This window comes from Nothoprocta perdicaria, unplaced genomic scaffold (assembly GCF_003342845.1).
Source record: "Nothoprocta perdicaria isolate Ctin4 unplaced genomic scaffold, notPer1 scaffold_123, whole genome shotgun sequence".
Taxonomy (NCBI): domain Eukaryota; kingdom Metazoa; phylum Chordata; class Aves; order Tinamiformes; family Tinamidae; genus Nothoprocta; species Nothoprocta perdicaria.
This window is the reverse complement of record NW_020454350.1, coordinates 2,272,665-2,294,131: the sequence shown is the minus strand read 5'-3', so window position 1 is coordinate 2,294,131 and position 21,467 is coordinate 2,272,665. Positions and strand designations below refer to the sequence as shown.

The following is a 21,467-nucleotide window of genomic DNA, read 5'->3' as shown; positions in this document are numbered from 1 at the left end:
CCTGCTGGAGTATATTTGACCATATTTGACCACCAGAAATAAGAAAAACCATTAACATCCTGAATTAATGGGCTTAGTGGTTTTCAAATAAGGTATTTTCATAATGGACATGGTATGGATTCAGCAAAGTTCTCTCTCTAACAAATACAGCTTCAATTTCAAAGATTTGATTAGGCTTAATACCATTAGGGAATCATTACTGATTTTATGCTGTTGTTGTTACTGCTTAAACTATCAGTTTCTGAACCAAAAATTGCAGACAGTTGGCTTGACCAAGAGTCAAGGTTTAGGAATGCAAGARCAAATCCAAGGTACAGATGAGCTTCAGATGTGGACAGGCTTCATGGGGCTTAATGGGCTCTCCAGAGTTTGTCAGGTCACAGAGGCTTTTCTGTGGATGAGTTTGTTTCTTTATGTTTTGTGTTTGGTTGGTTTAAGCGCTCTTGGCCTCAACCAGAGCAATCACAATTCATACGAGCAGTTATTGCATGCAACAATTTAAAAAAAAAAAGCCTCACAACAAGCTTAGCTGTTTTTATTGTACATCATTTACAAAAAAAAAAAAACGAAAACGATCTTCTTAATAAGCAATCCTTAATCACCACAACGTGCTTCTAAAACAGCCAGATGTTCACAGTTTAAGAAGCCAAATAATACTACTACCTTTTTGTAAATGTTAATGGTGAAAGAACAATGATCAACTAAAACCATTATTATYAGTAGTACTTGAAAGTACAAATATAAATTAAATAAGGCTCAAAAAACTTGTACAATAAAATCTGCTATAAACAAAGCTAATTTTAAAAAAAGCTGCTTTCAACCAGTGTTGTGGGTTTCATCTTGTTTTAAAAATCAAGAGCAGTATTTATTTTCTGAAGCGTCCAGATGAATGCGCACATCCAGATGTCCTTACAAAGAAACATGATCTTTATTCTTTCCTCATTTTTGAATCTGTTTATATTATATTTTACTTCTGGTTGTCTTTTTCTTCCTTGGCAATCCTTTTTGTCACACCACTGAAATACTTCTCACGAAAAGAATTGTGTCCCTTGTATGGCATATATTGACCGTCCAACAAGTAAGAACTGTGATCTTGATCCTGCGTGATATCAAAAGAGAAGCATTAGAATTTATAGTGGCATCTTCGGTGTGTATCGCTATTGTTTATCCTCAAAACTTTCAAACAATTGCAAGCAAAATCAAGTATTTGCCACTGAATTACAAAAATTAAGGTACCAGATGGATTAAAGAATTCTAAAGGCCAATTGATAAAGTTTCATTAGAATTAAGAACACCACCGACATTCGATTGTAAGCTCTAGCTTACACAAGTGACAACTCATATGTAATGGATAATATGGCACGTAACATTGATAAATACAATCTGCAGGCAGGCACATTTTTTAAGAATTCATTCCAATTTCCATTATTCTATTGTATGCAAGTTGTCAAGTCTCCRACATTTGAAACTTAACTATGCTGAATCACTGGAAATATTCCTGCTACCATCAAAAGGGTTCAACCCTTGCATGAATGAACGGGAACATAAGTACTATGCCACTCAGACTCTTCTAATGGAAAAATTTCAAATTAATTTCTGGAAAAAGCACCATCAGAGTGACTGGATTTTCCAGAGGTTTATAGAAGGCAGTTACAAATAGGAAAGGAACAGAATGGCTAACATAAGCGCCTACAAATAGTAAAGAGCTACAGAGGGTGTTTTCCTTGTTAGCTCTTACTTACCTCTGAAAGTTTTAATTGACACTGCAAATCCTTACATATAACACTTATATTCTTGACATCAGTCAAGAATAGAGTTTAGAAAATTTGACCATTATAGGCTTAAAGATCTAGTTTGTCAACTATAATGGTTTTAAACAATTAAATATTGAGATACTTGTCAACTATTTTTATCTAAGACAATATTCTAAGATATGTAATACATCAAATTTCGGTGTTAAAGAAAACTGATAGTGACGTTAAAAACAGGCAAACTAACATCAACCAGAAGTGCTAATCACGCTTGCTCACAAGACRTGAGACTGTTTATATCAGTTCTAAAACAAGCTGTGCAAAGTAAAAAGAAAAGATGCACCAGAACTAGAACTCTTCTCTGAGGAGTGTTTCTTCTCAATATGAACTCATGGCTTCCTGCAAGTTTTTACTTTAAGCAGCACAGCACCGTAACAGACTGGTTGATTACTTAAGTTTACAATTCAGGGTTATCCATTCATCTTTGAGAACGAGGTTGCCTAAAAAGCTTGAGCAGAGGTAGCAATAACCTGGAAGTAAACGAGGTGTCATACGTTACCAGGCTGGTAAGGGAGAGCTGAACTCCAGCACCTAAACAGCTCTCCCTTTAGGTATTCTGTTGCCCTTCCAAGCTTTCGCCTCGCCACTTCCCCTCCAGATGCTGTGCTGGGGTGTACTCTAAGGCACCTAAAGCAGAGCGACACCAGGACTGCTAACAGAGCAAGAGCTTTGTGTGCATGTGYAAGTGCCCTCTCCTGGGCACTGCAAGGTATTCCTACGGAAGCGGTTTTCCTCAACTATCCTAGCAGACACCAGAGGCGTCACTGGCTTAAATTAACTAGCTAAGGGTTAAGTGCTGGGTGGAAACCTGATTGTCAAATATACACATCACCACGAGGAGATCAGTTCATTTAATTACTGGGAAGTCGGAAAGTAGTAGGAGAAAATGACCTCATTAAACCTATTTCAAGCAGAGTATTATCTGTTGCCTTTTGATCCCCTGTGAAACAGCTATCTCTAATACCCTTCTTGGGTTCATAATCAACAGGTTTTTTAAACATCCATGGCAAAAATTACTTCTGGGAGACAGAAAGCAGGGAGAGCTTTAAACAAAGATGACACTCTCCTCTCACAACCAGCCCGCACCCACTAGTTCTCCATCAGGCAGGACCAGTCTGCGCAAAAGAGCCCTTCTTCCCCTGAATTCACARGTTGATAATCTCTGTTCACTCTAAACATGTATTTTTAGATATCTCATTTGGTAGATTGAGTGGGAAGGGTTTTAAATAAAATCTTATGTAGTTTACATGTTTCGAGAAATTAAAGATCATACTAGTGTCAGCTCTCCCTTAAGCCCATTACCTGTCCAGTGCAGTCAACATACATGTTTTTACTTGCCTAGTTTTTCTTTCTTTTTTGTTTCTTTTAAGGTCAAACACTGAGAATGGAGCTGAACTGCAGGGCTTGGAAGGAGACAACCCCTTTCCTCCTCTTAGCAAGCCTTGCTGGACACTGAAGAGGGAGCACTGCTCATGCTATACAGCTTGAAGTAAGGACGAGCAGAAAGCAGAAGGAAGCTTTAGTGCCTTCACTGCCTTTGGAACCACACACCACGTTAGTTCTCTGGCCCGTGTTTGCAGCTGGTGGTTCTGCAGGAAGCAGTGAAACCTCCCCAGAAGGCACCGCCTTCGCCCTGGGCCAAGGCTGAGCAGCAGGAATCGGCTCACTCGGCAGCGGGTCGGGTGTTGCTGCCTTACACCAGCACCACTGGAAAACAAAGATTTCTTCTTTCSTTGTGAAGGTCAGAACTGAGGATGTTCTTTACCCACTGGTCATTCTTTCTTATCATCCTTGGTTTTGACTTTGAATAACTTGAGTTCTCAAAACAACAGTCTAAGCACAAACAACAGCCATTATATAAAACTTTTACTCTCTAAGGTTTAACAGTGYCTCCTGCAATAACCCAAAACCAGAATTAGATGCTACCAAAGAGCTTTCAGCTAGTATTTTCAACTTAATGTTATTTTCTAAAGACAACACTATAAAAGGTGTCACACACTTCCAATAAATAATAAAAGAAGTGGCAGAAAGAGGAGGAAGCTTATGGATAAAAAAAAGTGTTTTCTATTTAAATCTTTGAAGATATTATGTGTAATTCAAAAGGTTTTTATGAATCTACAGGCCTCAGGTCAACGTTAGGGTAACTATCCACATCCAGCTTTTGTTTAAAAATCTTCCTTGCCCTTATCACAACTTCCTACCACTCTACATCTGGTGCTAGACAGTAGCTACAGAAACCATTTGTCCTAATGCTATACAGCTATAAACAACTTCATGTAGTTTCCAAATCAAGGACAGAAGGGTCATATCCAGGAACAGACACTTCTAAGTTGGACAGGAAAAATCCAACATCAATAAAGATTCCTAGTGTGACTATAAGGGATGAAAATCTTAGAGCCCAGTGACTCTTGCCACTCTTCTGCAGGAGAGGCACTTAGTGCTGCAAAGAAAAGGGGGGGCAGCCTAAAACCCTGCTCTGCTTCGCTTCACTGTGCTTATGTCACAGGTACAGTAGATTTTTTTTCCCAAGAAGTACATTCCTCTTGCCCCACCATTGATTTAAAGAACAAAAGTACCACTGAAAGAATGCAGTGCCATAACTGAATATGGTGTACATACACCGCCAGATCCATCRCAGTATTTAGTACTCATTTGGACACCTAATTATCATTTAGAATAAGTGGGAATTTAGGCATCTAAGCACCTTGGTGGATCTTACGTGGGTACTGTCCACTTTCCCAAGAAAACTATATGCAATTTCCACAAGGAAGAATAACTTTCAAGATCCTTTCACACTGTTGCACAGTTTGCCCAGAATAAAAAGTTAACCAAAACTGAGAAGAAACACTTAAACCAGAACCCTCCCTTCAATCACTACACCGTTTATTTTAAAGAAATGTGTGGCAACTACAAAAGCTCTAACTCTCATCATAAAAAGCTCAAGAGCGATACAAATGAAGATCAAATGCTGAGTAACAGACAAACCCTTCAGGAATGTAATAGCTACCATTTTACACACTGTAATCCAAATTCGAGCTTACCTTGAATTCTTTCACCTTTTCCATGGTTATCAGGCGCCTTGATGTGTGGCTGGAAAGCATCTGCTCACAGTTACTAATAAGCTTCAGACAGGGGTGCCGGGGAATGATCTCTTCTGTGTATCTGGAAGAAATAAAAATTCAGAGAGTTGTAAGCTCATGAAACGGATACCTAAAATTCACAGGAGATTCTTTGCAAAATGGCTTACTTAGGAGTTGCTACACCTTTTAGACTCTAATTTACCAGATACCTAGGTATCTGTGTTCAAAGTTTTTCCATTATGTATTCCCATCATCTTGTGCCATAAAACATGTAGAATAAATGAAAATCTCATAGTAAAGAGGAAGAGAAATCCCTAAATCAATTTTCTATATATATTTACATGTTTTTAATGTATATGTGTCTGCATTATTTCAAAAGGAAAATTTCTTAGGCAATCAGGAGTAATAACTTATCCACTCAGGAGCTATGGTTTTAAAAAATTATCCCACAGTAAACATATATAAAGTTGCAGCAATAGAAGACCTAACTCTTACTCCCTAAAGGGAGATGATTATACTCAAATTCCAAACCATAGTAGAACAGTTTCCAATAGATAGTGACATTCCTGGACCTCAGAAATTGGTGTTACAAATGTATCATACTGCAATTTCTTTGTCAGCTGAAGAAAAAAAATCTAAAGGAAACAATAGGGATTACATTCAACATCACATGGTAGTAACACTGGCTAAACCGTGCCTGTATCAGCAGCCACAGTTTTAAATACCTTTTAAGCACACTAATTTCTCTAGACACAGCTTGCTCTGGATTATAYATGCTCTTTCTAATTCTCCAAATGCTGAAAGTAGAATTTTGGATTTAAGAGCTGTGTGTGAGAACAGAGGAAAAGTAGTCCTGACCTAGCTAATAATATAAAATGAGTTTTTTACAACAATTATTTCAATGTCAGATTGAGAGAAGAAACTTTGGAATGAGTTGCTGTCTTGAAGAGCAACAGATCACCACCACTTTGTTAAAAAACCCTGCCTATTAGCATTAACATACATAGTTCTTCCTACACACTTTCAGGCAAAACTCAGCACACTATCAAATGAGTAATATAAAAGCAGTGGTCTTAAAACCAAATCTGTATTCAAATGGATTTATGTTAAAGTAATATGCAAGAATCACAAATAACAACTTAACCTGACAGCRGGGATACTCCAATAGCTCAACATATTACTAACTTCTACCTTATACCTTCCTCATATTTGTTTTACTATGTTCCTCGTTGCAGTTRAAAATAAAATGATGATACCAATAATCTGTCCTTACTGAGTGACTTCTTCAGCGTTTCAATCTTCACTGCATAAAGTCRGCTCATAAAAGAGATGCGCTTAAAGGAGACAACCAAACTGCAGTTTGAGAGCTTATTTCCTCAGAACATCAATTGAATGATGAATTATCCATGACAGTATGTGAAGATATAATTGTCAATGACACTTTTTTGTCTGAAAACAGTTTTACAAAAAAAAAGTCTACAATATCAACTGTATTTAAAAAAAAAAAAAGATGTGCAAGCTACCCAAGCAGTACACTTCTCTTACCAAAGACCATGCAGAGATCTGATGTAACAGATCTTTTGGATTCCCAAATTTTCATATAGCATGTGATATTATACCTAGGATTTCCATAAGTCATTTCTACGGTGAAACCTGATTCAATGACCAGTTTTATAACATTGCAGAAACACATGACAATATTGAAGCTTTCTTCAGAGGCCATCTACATCTGGGAGTTATTTAGAAACAGCTACTATAAACTCTCTAACTTAACACAGAACTTGCTTCAGAAAGCCAAAARGCCCCTTTGACAAGAGCTGCAGAACTAAGGTATGTGAATAGATGTCTCTCCTCTTATGACCGTCTCTGACCTCTTCAGACACTCTCCATCCCAGCACTTGCCACATGTTTGAGCACATTTACAACTCCTCATTCTCTAAAGCAACACAGCCCKAATTTGAGGCTGCCCTCCTGAGCAAGCATCACCACCCAGGTTCTCCTGGCCTCTCCCCTCTTTAAAGGGGGCTATTTCCTGCACTTCTGCCTCTCATAAGCCATTTCTTAGCAGCTGGCTTTTGATTTCTCAGAAGAATGTTAAGTTGGTGGTGCTAAGCCCTAAAGAGCCACAGATGGTCACTTAGAACCTGGTCTTGAACCTCTATCAACTACTCTAATAGACACAGATAAATACCTTCTTGCTGCTACCTGCTCCTATAGCTGCACTGATTTTCGAAGCTGAAACCTCAACCCACTGGACATGTGTTTACGAGCACACATGAAATTTGAACAGGACACACTTCATTTGAAACTCTTATTTAAAAATCTGCTCTCCTCCATATGAAGTTTTAACACTTAAATCCGAGCATGACTCTTCAGTTCTTGCACTATGCAAGTTATAGCTCTATCACACCCCAGAAGAGATCATGGTTAGAATGCAAAGTCCATTTTGGCATACTACATACCAGAAATCAAGAATACATACTCAGGCCTGTATATTGGCAGCCAGTAAACTAATCTTCCTCCCATCACCAGGTATTCTGCTGCAAATTTCAATAGGTCAAAAAAGATGTCACTCAGATGATAGCTGGATGAAATGAAGACGGGATTTTCTGTGCTAAGAAAAAAAAAGGTTTAAATATGAAGTCCAGGTAACACCTGTGTTTTTAATTTAAAAAACAGCTATCATTTGAGATTTGTAAAACTATTGATGACAACATAGTCATACAATGTTTGCTAAGAAAAGTAAGATTTTCAAAAATCCTCTGTCAAATCTTTAAAGTAGCACCTTTAGTACTTGGAAAAAATCACTGAATCACAGACATGTTAGAAATAGTTATCTTGCACAGCTTCTTTCTCACGGGCAATTTATAATAAAAGACAGAAGACAAGGAAGGCCATGCAGCAGAAAAGCCATGTGTTATCTGTGGAGAGAAAAGAGTTGCAGAAAACATGGAAGGTTAAGGTAAAACAGAGGTACTCCACTTCAGGCTGGCTTCTGCCACCTGCAGGCACTGAGGAGAGCTTTCTAAGCATAGGAAATACAAGGTAAAGGTGGCTCACTGAGGTGAGATATAGGACTTGATATGTGAATACACGCAAAAGATAAGTAAGAACAAAAACAAGGGTATTTCTGGAAGTGACACAGTAGTGACAACACAGTCTTGCATGCAGAACAGTAAGGGCTTTTCTTTTTTAATTATTATTTCATCYGCTGACAGCTAACCAGAAATAACAAAGATTCTGAAATTGTCACTGGCCTCCATTAAGCCATTTACATTATACGACAGATAAGTCACCTACCTTCTTTCACTCGACTTAACTGCTTCTTTTTGTGAACCTGTCCTGCGAGTAGCTTCTCGGATTCCGTATGGTGCTACGCAAAGCAAAAACACAATGCAGAAACGAGAAGTTAGCGCTTTGTGCAAACAGTATCATGAAATTACATTATACGTACACAACAGCACACAAACTGCAGCTGTTACAAGGTTAAAAACTGGTAAGGGTAACTTCTTGAAGATCTGTTGAGAGTTTATTGCTTCAAAGTATTGTTTTTAAAGCTGCTTCAAAGAATGCTCCTCAGTAGTAAGACTCTTTAGCACACCAGGTAGCAGCTACAATACAGAAGACAACGCTTTCCTGTATTAGGAAATACAGGTTAGCTCATTCAAAGATGCTCCTTACATTCCCAACAAATGACAGCGAATCTCATCCTCTTCTGCATGATGTTCTCTGCTGTGAATTTGCATATACCTGAATTTTGTGCTAAAATATTACACGAATGGTAATTCTCATACAGATAAGGACAGAGGTGGCTTTTGTCACGTATTTTTGCAAACTTCTAATGGCATAACTTCTCATGTTCAGCACCTTTGTTTTTGAAAGATTCATTTCAGCAAAACGAGGGCATCAATATATCCATTTTGTGCACAAGCTACAACACAATCTACAAACTCAACTCTAAATCATATTCACAACACACATTACCTTATTGACAAATAGGCCAAATAAAAATCAACAGGCAACCTTTGGAGAAAAATCACACTCCCTATTCTTAACTTACCTAACATGGTAAGAGCCAGGTCAGAAACTGCTGTGTCAGTGTCTTACATTTGTTCTCCTAGCGTATACCCCTTCTCATGCATGACAAATGTTAAGAGGGTTTTTTTTTTCTTTGGAGAGTGGAGGACCCKTTCAAGCCCCTTCTGCTACCTGTAGTTAAGCCTACTGGGAATTAAAATCTCCCTTTGGAAGAAGTGCAGTAAGCATTAAACAGAGGTCTGCAGAAGTCCATCACAAATGCCTGGCAGACTCCAGTGTGTTGGAACAGTAAGTCCCAACAGCGAAACAGACTATTCTGGTAAGAAGTCTCCAGAATCAATAAATTTTTATCTTTACTGAATCAGACTTCTTCAAAGGCTAATTTTCAGCCATGCTGATTTCTACTGACAAAGGCAATACTTTCTCTGTGGAAATGCTTCTATCTACTTTCATTAAAAAAGATATATATACACACACACATATAGACATATGTATATATACACACACACATACTCTAATAGAGATCTCCTACCTTGTTGCACATTTATAAACTTCCCTAAAATAAATACACAGATGTCAAAATGCAGTCTCAGTTTCAACAGTTTCATCCTCAATGGTCATGTTTTATGCTGTGGAACTCTCAGATCTGAGCACTCATCAAGGCAGTAAATCTACTTTTTTCAACAGATTAAAAAGGCAGCTTCTATTTCCACCACTTCAGTAAATGAGTAACATACATCTATGCCAAACAGCATTTTATTCCCTGACTGGTCCTAACAAAGCTGACAGAGTTACTACCTACCCAAGGTACAGGGTGCAAGAACACGGCTAAGTCTGACCTCTGTGCTACCTCTTAGATCCTGCAGTTTACCAGTTTCTCTTTTGTTTCAGGAAAGCTTTACCAGTCTTGATTAGTCTAGATTTACATGAAAACAAGCGTGTGCATAAGCAGTGAGCTTTTAGTTACTGCTATTAGACAAGGCAAACCATGAAGAGCCTTACGATCTGTAATGATGGCATCAAAGAGCACCCCCTTTCGCCATATCGGTTTCGAAGAATCGGAAACGAGGGCATCCAGGTAGAATCTCTCRAGGCCATACTGCCGGAGATTAGCTCTGATGTTTTCATCTGGCCCCCTCCATTTCTGGTTCTTTCTGCTGGCCTTCCCTGGGTGGGATGAAGGGGTAGTGAGGGGGAAAAAAAAATGTATATGCCATGAGAGACAAGTTTAAAGGAAAGTCTTCCTCATTTTATATCACTTATTTTAGAGAGAAACAATTAAATGTCACATACTAAATAAGAGTTTTATCTCCTGTCATGTTCTACTCATTGCCACAAGTAATCATGATAAAACTTTAGAAGTAAAAAGCCGTATATAATGATAAAACAAGAAGAACAGTTTCACTAAACCATCTATATAGGATGTCACAGAACACTTAATTCAAAAAAAAATTATTTATAAGAAGTCTGCTTTAAACTATCATTACTAAACTATCAGGTTGTTATTATCCACTAGTCATAATCCCATCCAGTAATTCAAATTTAATTTACACTTCAATTTTTCAGAGATGTAAGAATGGGATTAAATTCACAGGGTTAGATTACAAGAAAATAAACTTCTGCATCACAGCAGCAGCAGTAGCACAGAGATCAAGGAAGCCTCAAGGAGGCACACAGACATTGTCATCACTATTCATTATCTGGCTTTGATTTTTTTAGTTATTCATTGTATGAAGTATTTTCTGCTTATATATTATGAAAACACCTTAGTTGGGATACAAATAAATTGGTCAGTAAAAAAGAAGCACAAGAAAATAAACACCATGAAGATAAATGTTATTCTTATGCACATAGAGGAACATCTGTTATCATAAACAGTCTTTAATTCCTAAAAATTCCTAAATTCCTTTAATTTCCATTGCTTAGAAATGGGCAACTTACCTAACCCATGGACTGTGTTGTAGTCTATATCAGCACCATACACATATGCTCCAAAGTGTGCTGAGGAGATAAGAAGGCCACCTGCAAAGGGCAGAAAAAGGAGAAGGGTATGAAAAGTATGTCATTATGAACACTATTACTTGTTGAAATAAAGGTAAGCAAATAAAGAATTAAAACTACTAACTGTTTAGAATGACTGCAGAAGTACAATCAGAGATGATAACACTAAGTTCCTTGTCTGTCACAACTGATTTGCCTTCAGTGTACACTTAACTTGCTACGCTGGTCCTTATCTCTTAAGACTGTTCTGAAGAGTTTCTTTGCAGTTCACCATATTTCAAAGAGGTAACACTCTCCAATCGCTACATGAATCAAAGCTGTCATAAATTCTTTTGAAAAAAAAATCACCAAATAAATGTTAATTCTGCAGTGTCTGCTTGCCAAGTCTGACTCCTTAACCACGTCTGAAACCAAACTGGCTGTCTTACGGGGCCATGTCCCAAGTAAGAAGCAACGGTCAGGTACCTCATCAATGTAAAAATCTCCAGTGTAAATGGAATTATCAAGAAAATTCCCTTAATTATTTATTAAGTGAATTTTRTTCACTTAATTATAGTGTGAAAGGCACTATATACATGTTTTTTTTTTCTTGCTACCTATTTTGTCAGCATTCATAAGCTTACTTACCTTGTAATAGAACTAATATTTTTATTGCTATTTTACGGCTCCTATTCTGATCTGCTTTCTGCTTTTAAAATGTACTACCAAAAAAGCGCTCGTGGTTTCCCTTGAAACTGAGCAACAGCTGAGTAGCTCATATCAAGAGCATCCTCATTATGTCCTTAGAAGCTCCCCAAAAGAGAAAMGGAGGAATTGCACTGGATTGCCACAGAACTTTGTTGTGGAGTTGTTAATTGGGAAATGCAGAGCTAATAGAACAGCTCAGAGCAGAGCAGTAACCGAGAACTAGGCCGTGAACCTCAGACTACTGATGCCAACTGCTAAAGGACAAAAAGAGCACCAGAAAGCTCCCATATCACATGCTAATAAATTAAACTGAAGGTGAGGGAGGGAAAAAAATTCTCTGCTTTTTCTTGTAAAATGGTTCAGGGAAAAACAAGGCTACTCACCCCGAGGAGTCCCCCATTTCCCTTCTCGGCTGAAATCCCTCAGAGCAGATGGGCAGAGACTCCAGAGGGCCAAGGGAAATTTAGCTAGCCCTGTCCCCAGCTACGGGGGCAAGGCCCCCATACCACCCAATCCTAAGAAAAAGAGTAAAAAGAAAGTACTTGGCCCATCTGAGAATATATATATTTTTTTAAAAAAGCATAAAAAAAAAAAAAGGAGATAGGAAAACAAAGTTACAGTTTTCTATCACTCTCAGATGGCGCTTAATTCACKCGTGTTCACATACACAGTGCATGGGCATTTACATGCTGTAGTTTGGCCAGCCTTTTGGCCTAACACACTAAACAGATGTCTATACAAGGTTAAGCAGAGAATCAGCCCGTGCCCTGGTGACTGCCAGCAGAGCAGCCATGGCACAGAATTTCATGCATTCCCACAGGAAGGTGTCCATTTCCCCCACCTCTTGGGCAGGCATGAGATGTTGGTCAGACAGCGACCCGCCAGCGTGGCCAAGAAGTTCCTGCCATTTGCAATTATGCAGCAGCAAAGGGAGAGCATGTACATTTTTTTTTTTTACTTAAAAACATATGCTTATCAAAGTAACAACAGCAAATTTTTGAGAAGGATAATGCAGAATATTCATATAATTTGATTTCTGCTTTCAAAAATCCCCAGGTTTCTTTCTGACCRACTTTGACCAAAAAGAAATATTTTAAAAGTTTATGGAAATTAAGTTTTCCCATTCAGATTCAGAATTAAATCTCTCAAATCAGCTCAGTCCAAAACGTTTTTCATTCCAAGAACAAATTTAATGTTATATTTATGTGAAAGACTTGGAATTTGACTCATCTAGCTAAAAGCTTGCCATAAGCAAGCACCACTCTGCAAAGCTGTTCCAGGTTGCCAGTGTTCATCTGTTCAGCACAAAACTAGGAAGAAATCAAGTCAGGTATTAAATTTGCACCAATGAGGAATTCTTGATTATAGTTTATTCTCAGTGTTCATCAAGTCCTGTATTGTTCTTTCCAAACCCATCAGCTCAAATTCTCTATCACACTCAGCTCTGAACTGCCTTCCAAAACTGCAGTGATGGCTACCCACGACAACCCTGAAAATGCTCTAAATGACTTCATGAGACTAATGAGGCCCTTGGATTTTGTTCACCAAGAACAGCTGCAAAAATAAAAGCTACTGAAGTAAGAATATCTGTATCCCTATCAATACCCCTTACTGACAAGTGGGGAGCTACCCACTATTGCCAGGGTCCCTACATATTTTAAATTGAAAGTCTGTACATTATAGATAACTAGCCTAATAAAAACGATCATTTTAAATTCAAATTGTGAGGCCATTTGGCAAGAATTTTGCACATAACTTGAGAATTGAATCACATGAGATTTATAATGCTTATCTTGATCTTTCTCTATCTTTTCCCTCCTATTTTTTCCTCAATTTTCTCTCCCAAGAGAAAGAATTCTCCACAATTTTCTTTGATTTAGGTTTAGCAGATATTTGTAAAAGGAAACAAACTCACAGACACTGAAGTTAAACTGCTTAGAGAAGAACTAGAGGAGCTTGCTCAGTTTCCTCAGCCTTTCAAAAAGAACTAGCCACCCACTAGGAACACAAGCACCTTGCAGGTGAGTGAGTGAAAGAGGAGTACATTTCTCAACAGATTATCATGTGCATCTTCCCCTTCCCTCCCCCCAAAAAATAGAAAAGTTGCCGGTGGGCAAAATTTAGGGGGAAAAAAAAAAAAAAAAAGAGAGAAAACCACTTTTTTAACGCCTTTGAAAAAAGTCATGAAGGTAGCTTAATATGATCTACTTTATCTGATTAAATGCCACAACTTGACACAATAGAACTGCTATTTCAATTACAAACCAGCTGTGTGTCCTTCATCAGAAAAACACTTCCAGGCAATGGAAAGTTCGGTATTATGTGGAATAAAAGCTCCCCCTGCTGGCTTAACCAAGAGAGGYTCAGCTTGGGTATGAACAACCGTGTCCTAAAGACTCCAGGATACAAGGAAAGGACCACTCCTGAGCACGGTGACCTAACAGCTGCTATTTTGTGTTACATGCTTAGAGGTGCCTTCAGTGCTGCTCTAAATCGTCTTCTGAAAAATACTGCTCCATGCAACATTTTGAAATGTCTGCATGGAACCCTGGAGCCAAGGCTTCATTTCTGAACCACATTAAGTCTTGCAGCAGTCTGTAACACACAGTAACCACGGTTTAAGCCATGATATATAAATAATCTGATTAAGATATTTTACCTTACCTTTTCGACAAATCTGTTTACGTTGTCTGAAACTAGTAAACTCCCTAAAAAGCCTTTACAAGATAAATAAAAGTTTCCTTCTATTATCACTATTTAGCTTTCAGTACCCTCTCAAATCTCAGTCAAGCACTAGAAGCTCCTGTGCTCAGGAAAAGCAGAGTGCACGCAGGAACACAGCTCCAGCTTCCATTTTTTCCACAAAAAGGAGGAGAAATACCTGTTCCAACAAATGGATCAAATACAATATCGTTGGGTTTTACTCTCCCATGGTTTGCCATAATGAAAGACAAGCAGGCATCCATGCTAGTGTTCCCGATGAAGTGTCTCTTTTTTACACTGTAGGACTCAATAAGTTCTCTTTGGCCATCTGCAATCTGTGGAAACATTAAAAATCACTGTCAGGTCTTAGATAGAAGAGACATATCAAGAGGCCAACAGGCTTGTGTAGGGACACTGTCCAACCAACAGGGAACTCCTCGTTTCATCATTKCGTAACGTGACACTTGGCTTTCTGTCTTCTGAAAATATGACACAACTTTTTCCAAGCAAGAGACATCTTTGTGCAAAACGTACTTTCGACTTCTACCTTGAAAAAAATAACTAACGAATTTGGAGTGTAAAATGTTCTAAGAAACAACAATCTTAGCAATACTGCTATTATTGTAGTTATCAGGATACCAGCTGCTGGCAACTCACAGTTAAAATAATTCTAAGATGTTCAGAAGTAGAAATGCAGGTATGTATATATATATTGCATTGCAATAAATACCTCACATGATGAAGGCCTTTTTTTTTAATTCATATTTTTACTACAGAACAGAGCACTGCAAACATCCTCCCACACAAGGTCCATCCATTTCTGGGATGGACGTACCAAATTTCAAAGCCTCAGAGATCGGTTCAAGCTCCTCTACTGAGGGGGTTGTCAGGATCTCTGCAAGCACTCACAGAAGGCTCCAGCAGCCTGATGCACCTTAGCACGAGTTTCTGTAAACCTTTCCTCATGTCTGAAACAAGCTATTGGTGCTTTCAGCTGCACTTTGGACTGATCTAATAAAACACTGTAGCTGTGCAGAAACTTACTGCTGTGTTGAGTTCCCTCCACAGAAGGCAGGGAAAAAGTCGCATTTTCACCTACCGCTTTACTTTTTCACCTGCTTCAACTGCTGAATTAATCTGCTTTCTTCTATCCCCATTAAGGCTTTCCAGGACTTGCATCAGTATATTATGCAACGRCATATTCAGCCATAATTATGTAATCACTGTCTCCATTAAAATTTTACATAAGATTTTACAGTTAAAGTGAAGGAGAMTTTCCTGAATACCCCAGCTAGAGGAAGCTGAAGTGAGTGTACTCACGCACCCATCTGCCAAAATACAGATCAAGAGGCTCTTCAGGCACGTTATTAGGCTCCAGGCCATAATCTTCCAAAATCCAGAAGACATGTTCCGGACTCTTCAAATTCACTTTTCCACTGAATGGCAGAAATTCTAGTGCCTATATTAATAAAGGAAAATATTTTCTTAAATTCTAGAAATTCTTAATTTTTAAACATACATCCTCCCAAAACAAAAGCAAAAACAATAGCACAACAGCAACAAAATCTGCTGGTGAGGAATAATGAATTACTCCTAGAAGTGCATTCTCACTTTGCCATGAATTTTTAGAATGCCTTACTTGTGAATAAGGATAGCCCAAGTGACTCAGGCTTAAGAAATCTGGAACCATAACATTTATTTTTAGCTGAAGAACATCTAACTTTTGAGGAAATAAACTGTATGTTAATCAGGCAATTTTGCAATCCTGTGCCATGTGCTCTAGGTGACCCTGCATGTACAGAGGGGTTGGACTAGAAGATCCCTAAAGGTCCTTTATAACCTTAAGGATTCTACGATTCTACGAATTTTCAAGTTAAAAAAAAAGCAATTCTTCTAATGGACGGCAAGATATAAAATTTCAGTGACTTGCTGCAACACCAATTAACATATTCAGCATTATTTTACAAACATYTCTCGTATGAAGAGAGGCTGAGTGAGCTGGGCCTGTTTTCTCTGGAGAAGAGACGGCTCAGAGGGGATATGATTAATATGTATAAGTTCAGGAAGGGAGAATGCAGGGAGGAAGGGGACAGGCTGTTCTCACTGGTGGCCAGCRAYAGGACGAGGGGTAAYGGCCACAAACTGAAGCAYAAGAAGTTCCGTCTCCAGGTGAGGAGCAACTTCTTTACTGTGAGGGTGACAGAGCAGTGGAACAGGCTGCCCAGGGRGGTTGTGGAGTCTCCTACTCTGGRGGTCTTCAAAACCCRCCTGGATGCCACCCTGTGCCACATGCTCTAGRTGTGCCTGCTKGAGCAGGAAGGTTGGACTAGATGATCTSTAGAGGTCCCTTCCAACCTTAAATATTCTGTGAATCTGTGAAACGCATGAAAACTATGTAAACAAGAAAGAGTATCTCCTTCCCGTTGTCTTTTCCTTCACTCATCTTTCCTCACGCTTTCGTACACAACACATATAAACAACAATAACAAAAAAGCAAAAGCTTAGGAGGAGAGAATAAGAGCAGACCAGAACACAAGGCAAAAACAGAAAAGGAGCAAACAATTCACAGCTTGCAACTAAAGCCACTGTTCTGTGTCCTACAACTATAAACTTCTGATACAATAAGTGGAAGATTTTAAAAAATCTAGAACCTAACTCTATCCATTTGAATTTTAAAAGCTTGGACCAAGTTTCCCCTCTGTGAAATCAGCACGGAGTCATAACTCATGAGTCTTTTTTATATGCTTAAATATTCTATTTAGAAACAAAAAAAAAAGGGGAAAAAATATCATGATTTTTGAGGGGAAAGTTAAGGCAGGCACAAGGATCCCATTTAGAGCTGATAGGACATAAGCTGCAAACTGYTTTAAGACTTTCAGAAATACAAACTTAAATACATATTAGACAACACTGAGAGCAGAGAATAAGAACAGCATGAATAGATGAAATTATATTTTAAAGATTCCTTTCAACACCCACTTACATCTATCTTTTTTATTTTCTCTGCTTGGGTCAGCGTTTTGTTGAACGTATGGATACGTATTTTGTACGTAGAGTCTGCCTGTAGATACGGAAGCTGAGAAAGGGAAGGATACCTTTGTTAATCAGTGTGATCAGCTCCAGTGCTGATCAGTGGGATCAAGTAAATGTATGATCCAGATTCTTTACATGCATACCATCTTCTCCACTGGATAGCTCTTCAGAGATGTATAAAGCTCCCCTGCAGATCTGCCATGACCCCACAATTCAAATATAGACCTGAAAATGCCAAAATTTTTAGATTGTAATTATACAGCTGGGAGAGAAKATACCTTATGGATAAATCTTTTCATCAATCTTCTTGTCCAATTTATTTAGATTTTCCTTCATGAAGTACTGAAACATCTATTTAGCTTTTGATACACACTTAAGTTTTATTCTGGACAGGGATGACTTTTTTTTTTTTTTTGTAATAAGCATCCTTAGCTGATAGTTCAGTGATGCCTTCTTTGTTTGGTAACATACAGTAGAAGTTAAATTTCAGTCTTATCATTCTTGGATACCATCAGCTTTTTTTTTCTGCTTTGCAATAGTGATCCTTGCAAATCAGCACAAAACCACTTTGTGTCTGGCAGCTTGGTGGGGTAAAAGCAAAGACTGAAAAAGGTCAAGAACAGACTTTGAAAACGTCACTCTATCCTGGAATAAAAGAAATGTGGAAAAGTTAACAGCTTACACACAATGACATCATCAGATACCTCATTTTAAGATGCTACAGTTCTGCGATTTTAAGGTATTTAAATCTTTTTCTGTCTTTTTACACTCTTTTGTTTCCATATTGCCGTCTTTCAAGAAAAGCACTGCCTTGGGAAGATAAGAGGATTGAATTAATACTGTAATAAGGGTCCAGCAACACGTATCACACCACGGGCCTTTAGCCCAGAGCTCAAATATCCCAGTTAGGGGCCTTTCCATACACATGAAAGAGACCTCCCCGAGCACAGGGATGCCCGAGGCGCTGCTCCATGCTCAGCACCCCATCTCGGGGTAGAACGTGCCCCGGAGAAGAACGTGTGTCCAGCATTGGGCCATTCCTGCTCAAAGCATCTGTTGTATCTCCTAGCAGAACGTGAACTAGGTACAAGGATGGAACGACAGAAATGCTGGCAGAGGCATATTCAGCTTTTTCACCTCTTACTTTGCGCACACTGTCCGTTTCATTAGTCCCCTTGCCATCTCTTCCGAAGGAATATCAAGAATCCAAAATGGAGACTGAAATAAAAAGAAGATAGATGAGCGATCCAAATGCCTTCTGGGAAAATATAACATAACTCACAGAATGCAATCCAAATTACTCTCTTAAAAACAGAAAATGAAAACTGAGGATAAATAAAAATCTGTTAACTGTATAGAGAACATGGGGGTGAAACATACAATCTGAGACAAAATTGTATATTTAGCTTAAATGGTGAGACATCTTATTACAGATTTCATTTCCCCACGATTTCTTTGCCTTGCCRATTATTTATTTATGCTTCTCTAGATTATTCATTCTCTAAAGAATTTAACACCTAGCTACTCTTGACTACTAAATAATAATGAAAAAATGTTCTCCAAGCACTGAGACTAGAATAAATTAATTTCCCAGCTTTATTTTACCAGTGAATTTGAGGTAAATACCAAATTCAAAGAGATGCACAAGAACTAACGTCTGCTTCAGTGGTTCAAGTACTCTGAAGACACAGACTCGCCAGCAGATGGCATTATTTCTTTTTTTATTATTAAACAGACAGGCCCTCAAATACATTTTCTGTGTCTTTTACCAAACTGAAAATTTTTACTACAATTTAGAATTGGAATATGCCTTGTTTTCCTAAGAAACTTCAAAATCTATTCACCTCTCTACATGTAATAAAAATATTATAMAGAACATAAGTGTAAAACTTAAAAATATTCCAAGAAATATTTGGCCCACACTTACATTTACACGAATTTCCTGCTGATTGTTGAACTGTCCACCATAAAGCGAGAGCAAAGACGTTATTTCCTGCAGTGAAAATTCAACAGGTCAGACTCTACAAGCAGATACAACCGTTTTTAAAGAACAAAAAATGTGTTTTCTAATGTCATAATTTCAGAGACCACCGAGAGGCTGTGTTACACTTTACAGCATGCTGTTCTGTGACCTCCACAGAGGCTGTAAGCACAATCTTATATAAAGCAATAGATAAGAAGGCTTTATTATTGATTTATTGTGGGAACCAACAATGAACAATTGTTAGCCTCTGCACCTGGGGTGAAAGTTTACCACGAAATTCAGTTTTAAGTACTATTTATGAACTTAAAAACAGCATCAATCTCCAGCTGTACACCTATCTGATCAACCTCCTCAGAGCTCATTTGAAAAACAACTGTTTTTGATAGATTATAAAATGTTCTACAGTACGTAATAAATTGCAATGAAGTTAGCCAAACTGCAAAATTCAAATCCTGCTGCTTTACAGCTTTATATCTGGCTTTTGCTGAAACCTCTTCTGTTCAATCCTACCCTTTCACAGCAATATTCCTTTTGGGATTTCACTCTAGAATATCTACTCAGAAATATTTTCTAAGTTATATAAAATAGATGCCTCATTCATTAGTAACATTCTGGACTTTGGTTGGGCCCTTCATTAAACATTAATTTCTCTTTTATTACTACCCTGCCAGCAGTTTTCTTCAGTATGTGTCTCTTACAACTGAGTTAGAGGCAGTGAACTGAACAAGGAAGACAATAAACCCCCAAGAAACAAAGGAGTAAGTAATAATAATACAGAAACAAAAGAAAAACAAAACACCCACTAAAAAGGCTTTTGAATTTAAAYGGCAGCATAAACATCAGGGATATTTCTAGTGGGACCTTCACAAGAGATGACAAGCTGTAGCCTCAGGTTATTGCTGCCAGTCAAACATGGAAACAAACTTCATTTTGACTAATACTTGAAGTGAGTGAGTAAGTAAAAGGATTGCCATAAACTATGTAACTATGCCTCAAAATACAGGAAAGATGCCTAGAAAGATGCCTATATAGCTTAAGTGGAACGTAACCCATTCATTTCCATCCATTTATCTAGGAAGTATACGGATTTCTGGAAAAATATATATATATATATATACACAGGTATCATTGCATGGTCCTGGGGAAGCACAAATACATGAGATTTTATGCATGCTTTGGCAACATCTTCTCATATTCCTGTAAACATCATTTACAGCAAAGTGACAGGAAGAGAAGGTGCAAGAACCAGAAGTCTGGAGAACCAGGAAGAGACGCCCTGTGAGGAAAGACTCGGAGAAACAAAGAGAAACAAGGAGAAGCACAACCATGGTCTCTGCACATGAAAAGGGGATGCTGTGAGGCACGGGGCAASGACCTGGTTTCCAGGTTTCCTGTGCTGGGGAATAACAAACAAACAAGCCCCAAACCACTGGGGCTGCAGCCCCGGCATTTCTGGGGGAGCCGCGGGGAGGTCCCTGCGGCAGGCCGGACCCCGAGGCGCTGACACAGATTTGCCCCAGCAGCTTCTTAAGAACTTGCTGGACACGCACCAGTCCATTAATAGATGACCTGCAGTGCCGGGGTAACAAATGCGTTGCGTAATCTTTTATCTATTTATTTTTAGATCAGGTATTGGAAGAAGTACTGCTCTGCATGAAGGAGATGCACCCGGGCAACTGAGCTGACTGAAAATCACGTGCTTTTCTTTTTTTTTTTTTTTTTTTTTCCCCAGGGAGTAAAATTCCAAACAAATCAGCTCCCCAATGTTGCTCATCACGTGGCCAAGCACACGGTGGAAGGGACACAAACACAGAGCAAACGGGAAAGAAACCAGCATTCCTTGTAGCAGCAGCAACCAAGGATAACAGCGGGTGGGGGTGAACTCTGGGTGCTTCCCACATCCTCGGGCTGCAGCACGGCCGCTCCCGCCCCGCGCGCTGCCCCAGCCCCAGCCCGTCCCGTTCCGTCCCGTTCCGCTCCCACACGTTCCCGTTTCCAGCGCCCGCCAGGCCCTCCGCGCGCACGCACATATACATATACACACATACACATATACATAGACACAAACAAAACCGGCTTGTCTCGGCTCGAGGCGAGAGCAGAGGGACAGAGAGAGCGGGAAGGGCCCCC

At 38.8% G+C, this 21,467-nt stretch overlaps 1 protein-coding gene across 3 annotated transcripts; it reads right to left on the bottom strand.

The window, feature by feature from the left end:
• Window positions 1–557: 557 nt before the first annotated feature.
• On the bottom strand, window positions 558–21,436 carry TRMT11 (tRNA methyltransferase 11 homolog). 3 transcript variants are annotated; one of them, XM_026054604.1, is made up of 13 exons: window positions 21,386–21,436; window positions 19,281–19,346; window positions 18,498–18,571; window positions 17,497–17,578; window positions 17,304–17,396; window positions 15,645–15,779; window positions 14,499–14,655; window positions 10,871–10,951; window positions 9,932–10,096; window positions 8,192–8,264; window positions 7,374–7,505; window positions 4,853–4,973; window positions 558–1,099 (listed from the first exon to the last, which is right to left on the bottom strand). In XM_026054604.1, the coding sequence occupies exons 3-13, from the start codon at window positions 18,533–18,535 to the stop codon at window positions 968–970; spliced, it is 1,209 nt and encodes a 402-aa protein (XP_025910389.1). In that variant the 5' UTR covers window positions 18,536–18,571; window positions 19,281–19,346; window positions 21,386–21,436; the 3' UTR covers window positions 558–967. The 3 variants fall into 3 exon arrangements, 2 of the variants coding, with proteins under 2 accessions (XP_025910389.1, XP_025910387.1); XR_003251742.1 differs by lacking the exon at window positions 21,386–21,436 and having other exon boundaries at window positions 7,354–7,505; window positions 19,281–19,507; XM_026054602.1 differs by lacking the exons at window positions 19,281–19,346; window positions 21,386–21,436 and having other exon boundaries at window positions 18,491–18,551.
• Window positions 21,437–21,467: the final 31 nt, after the last annotated feature.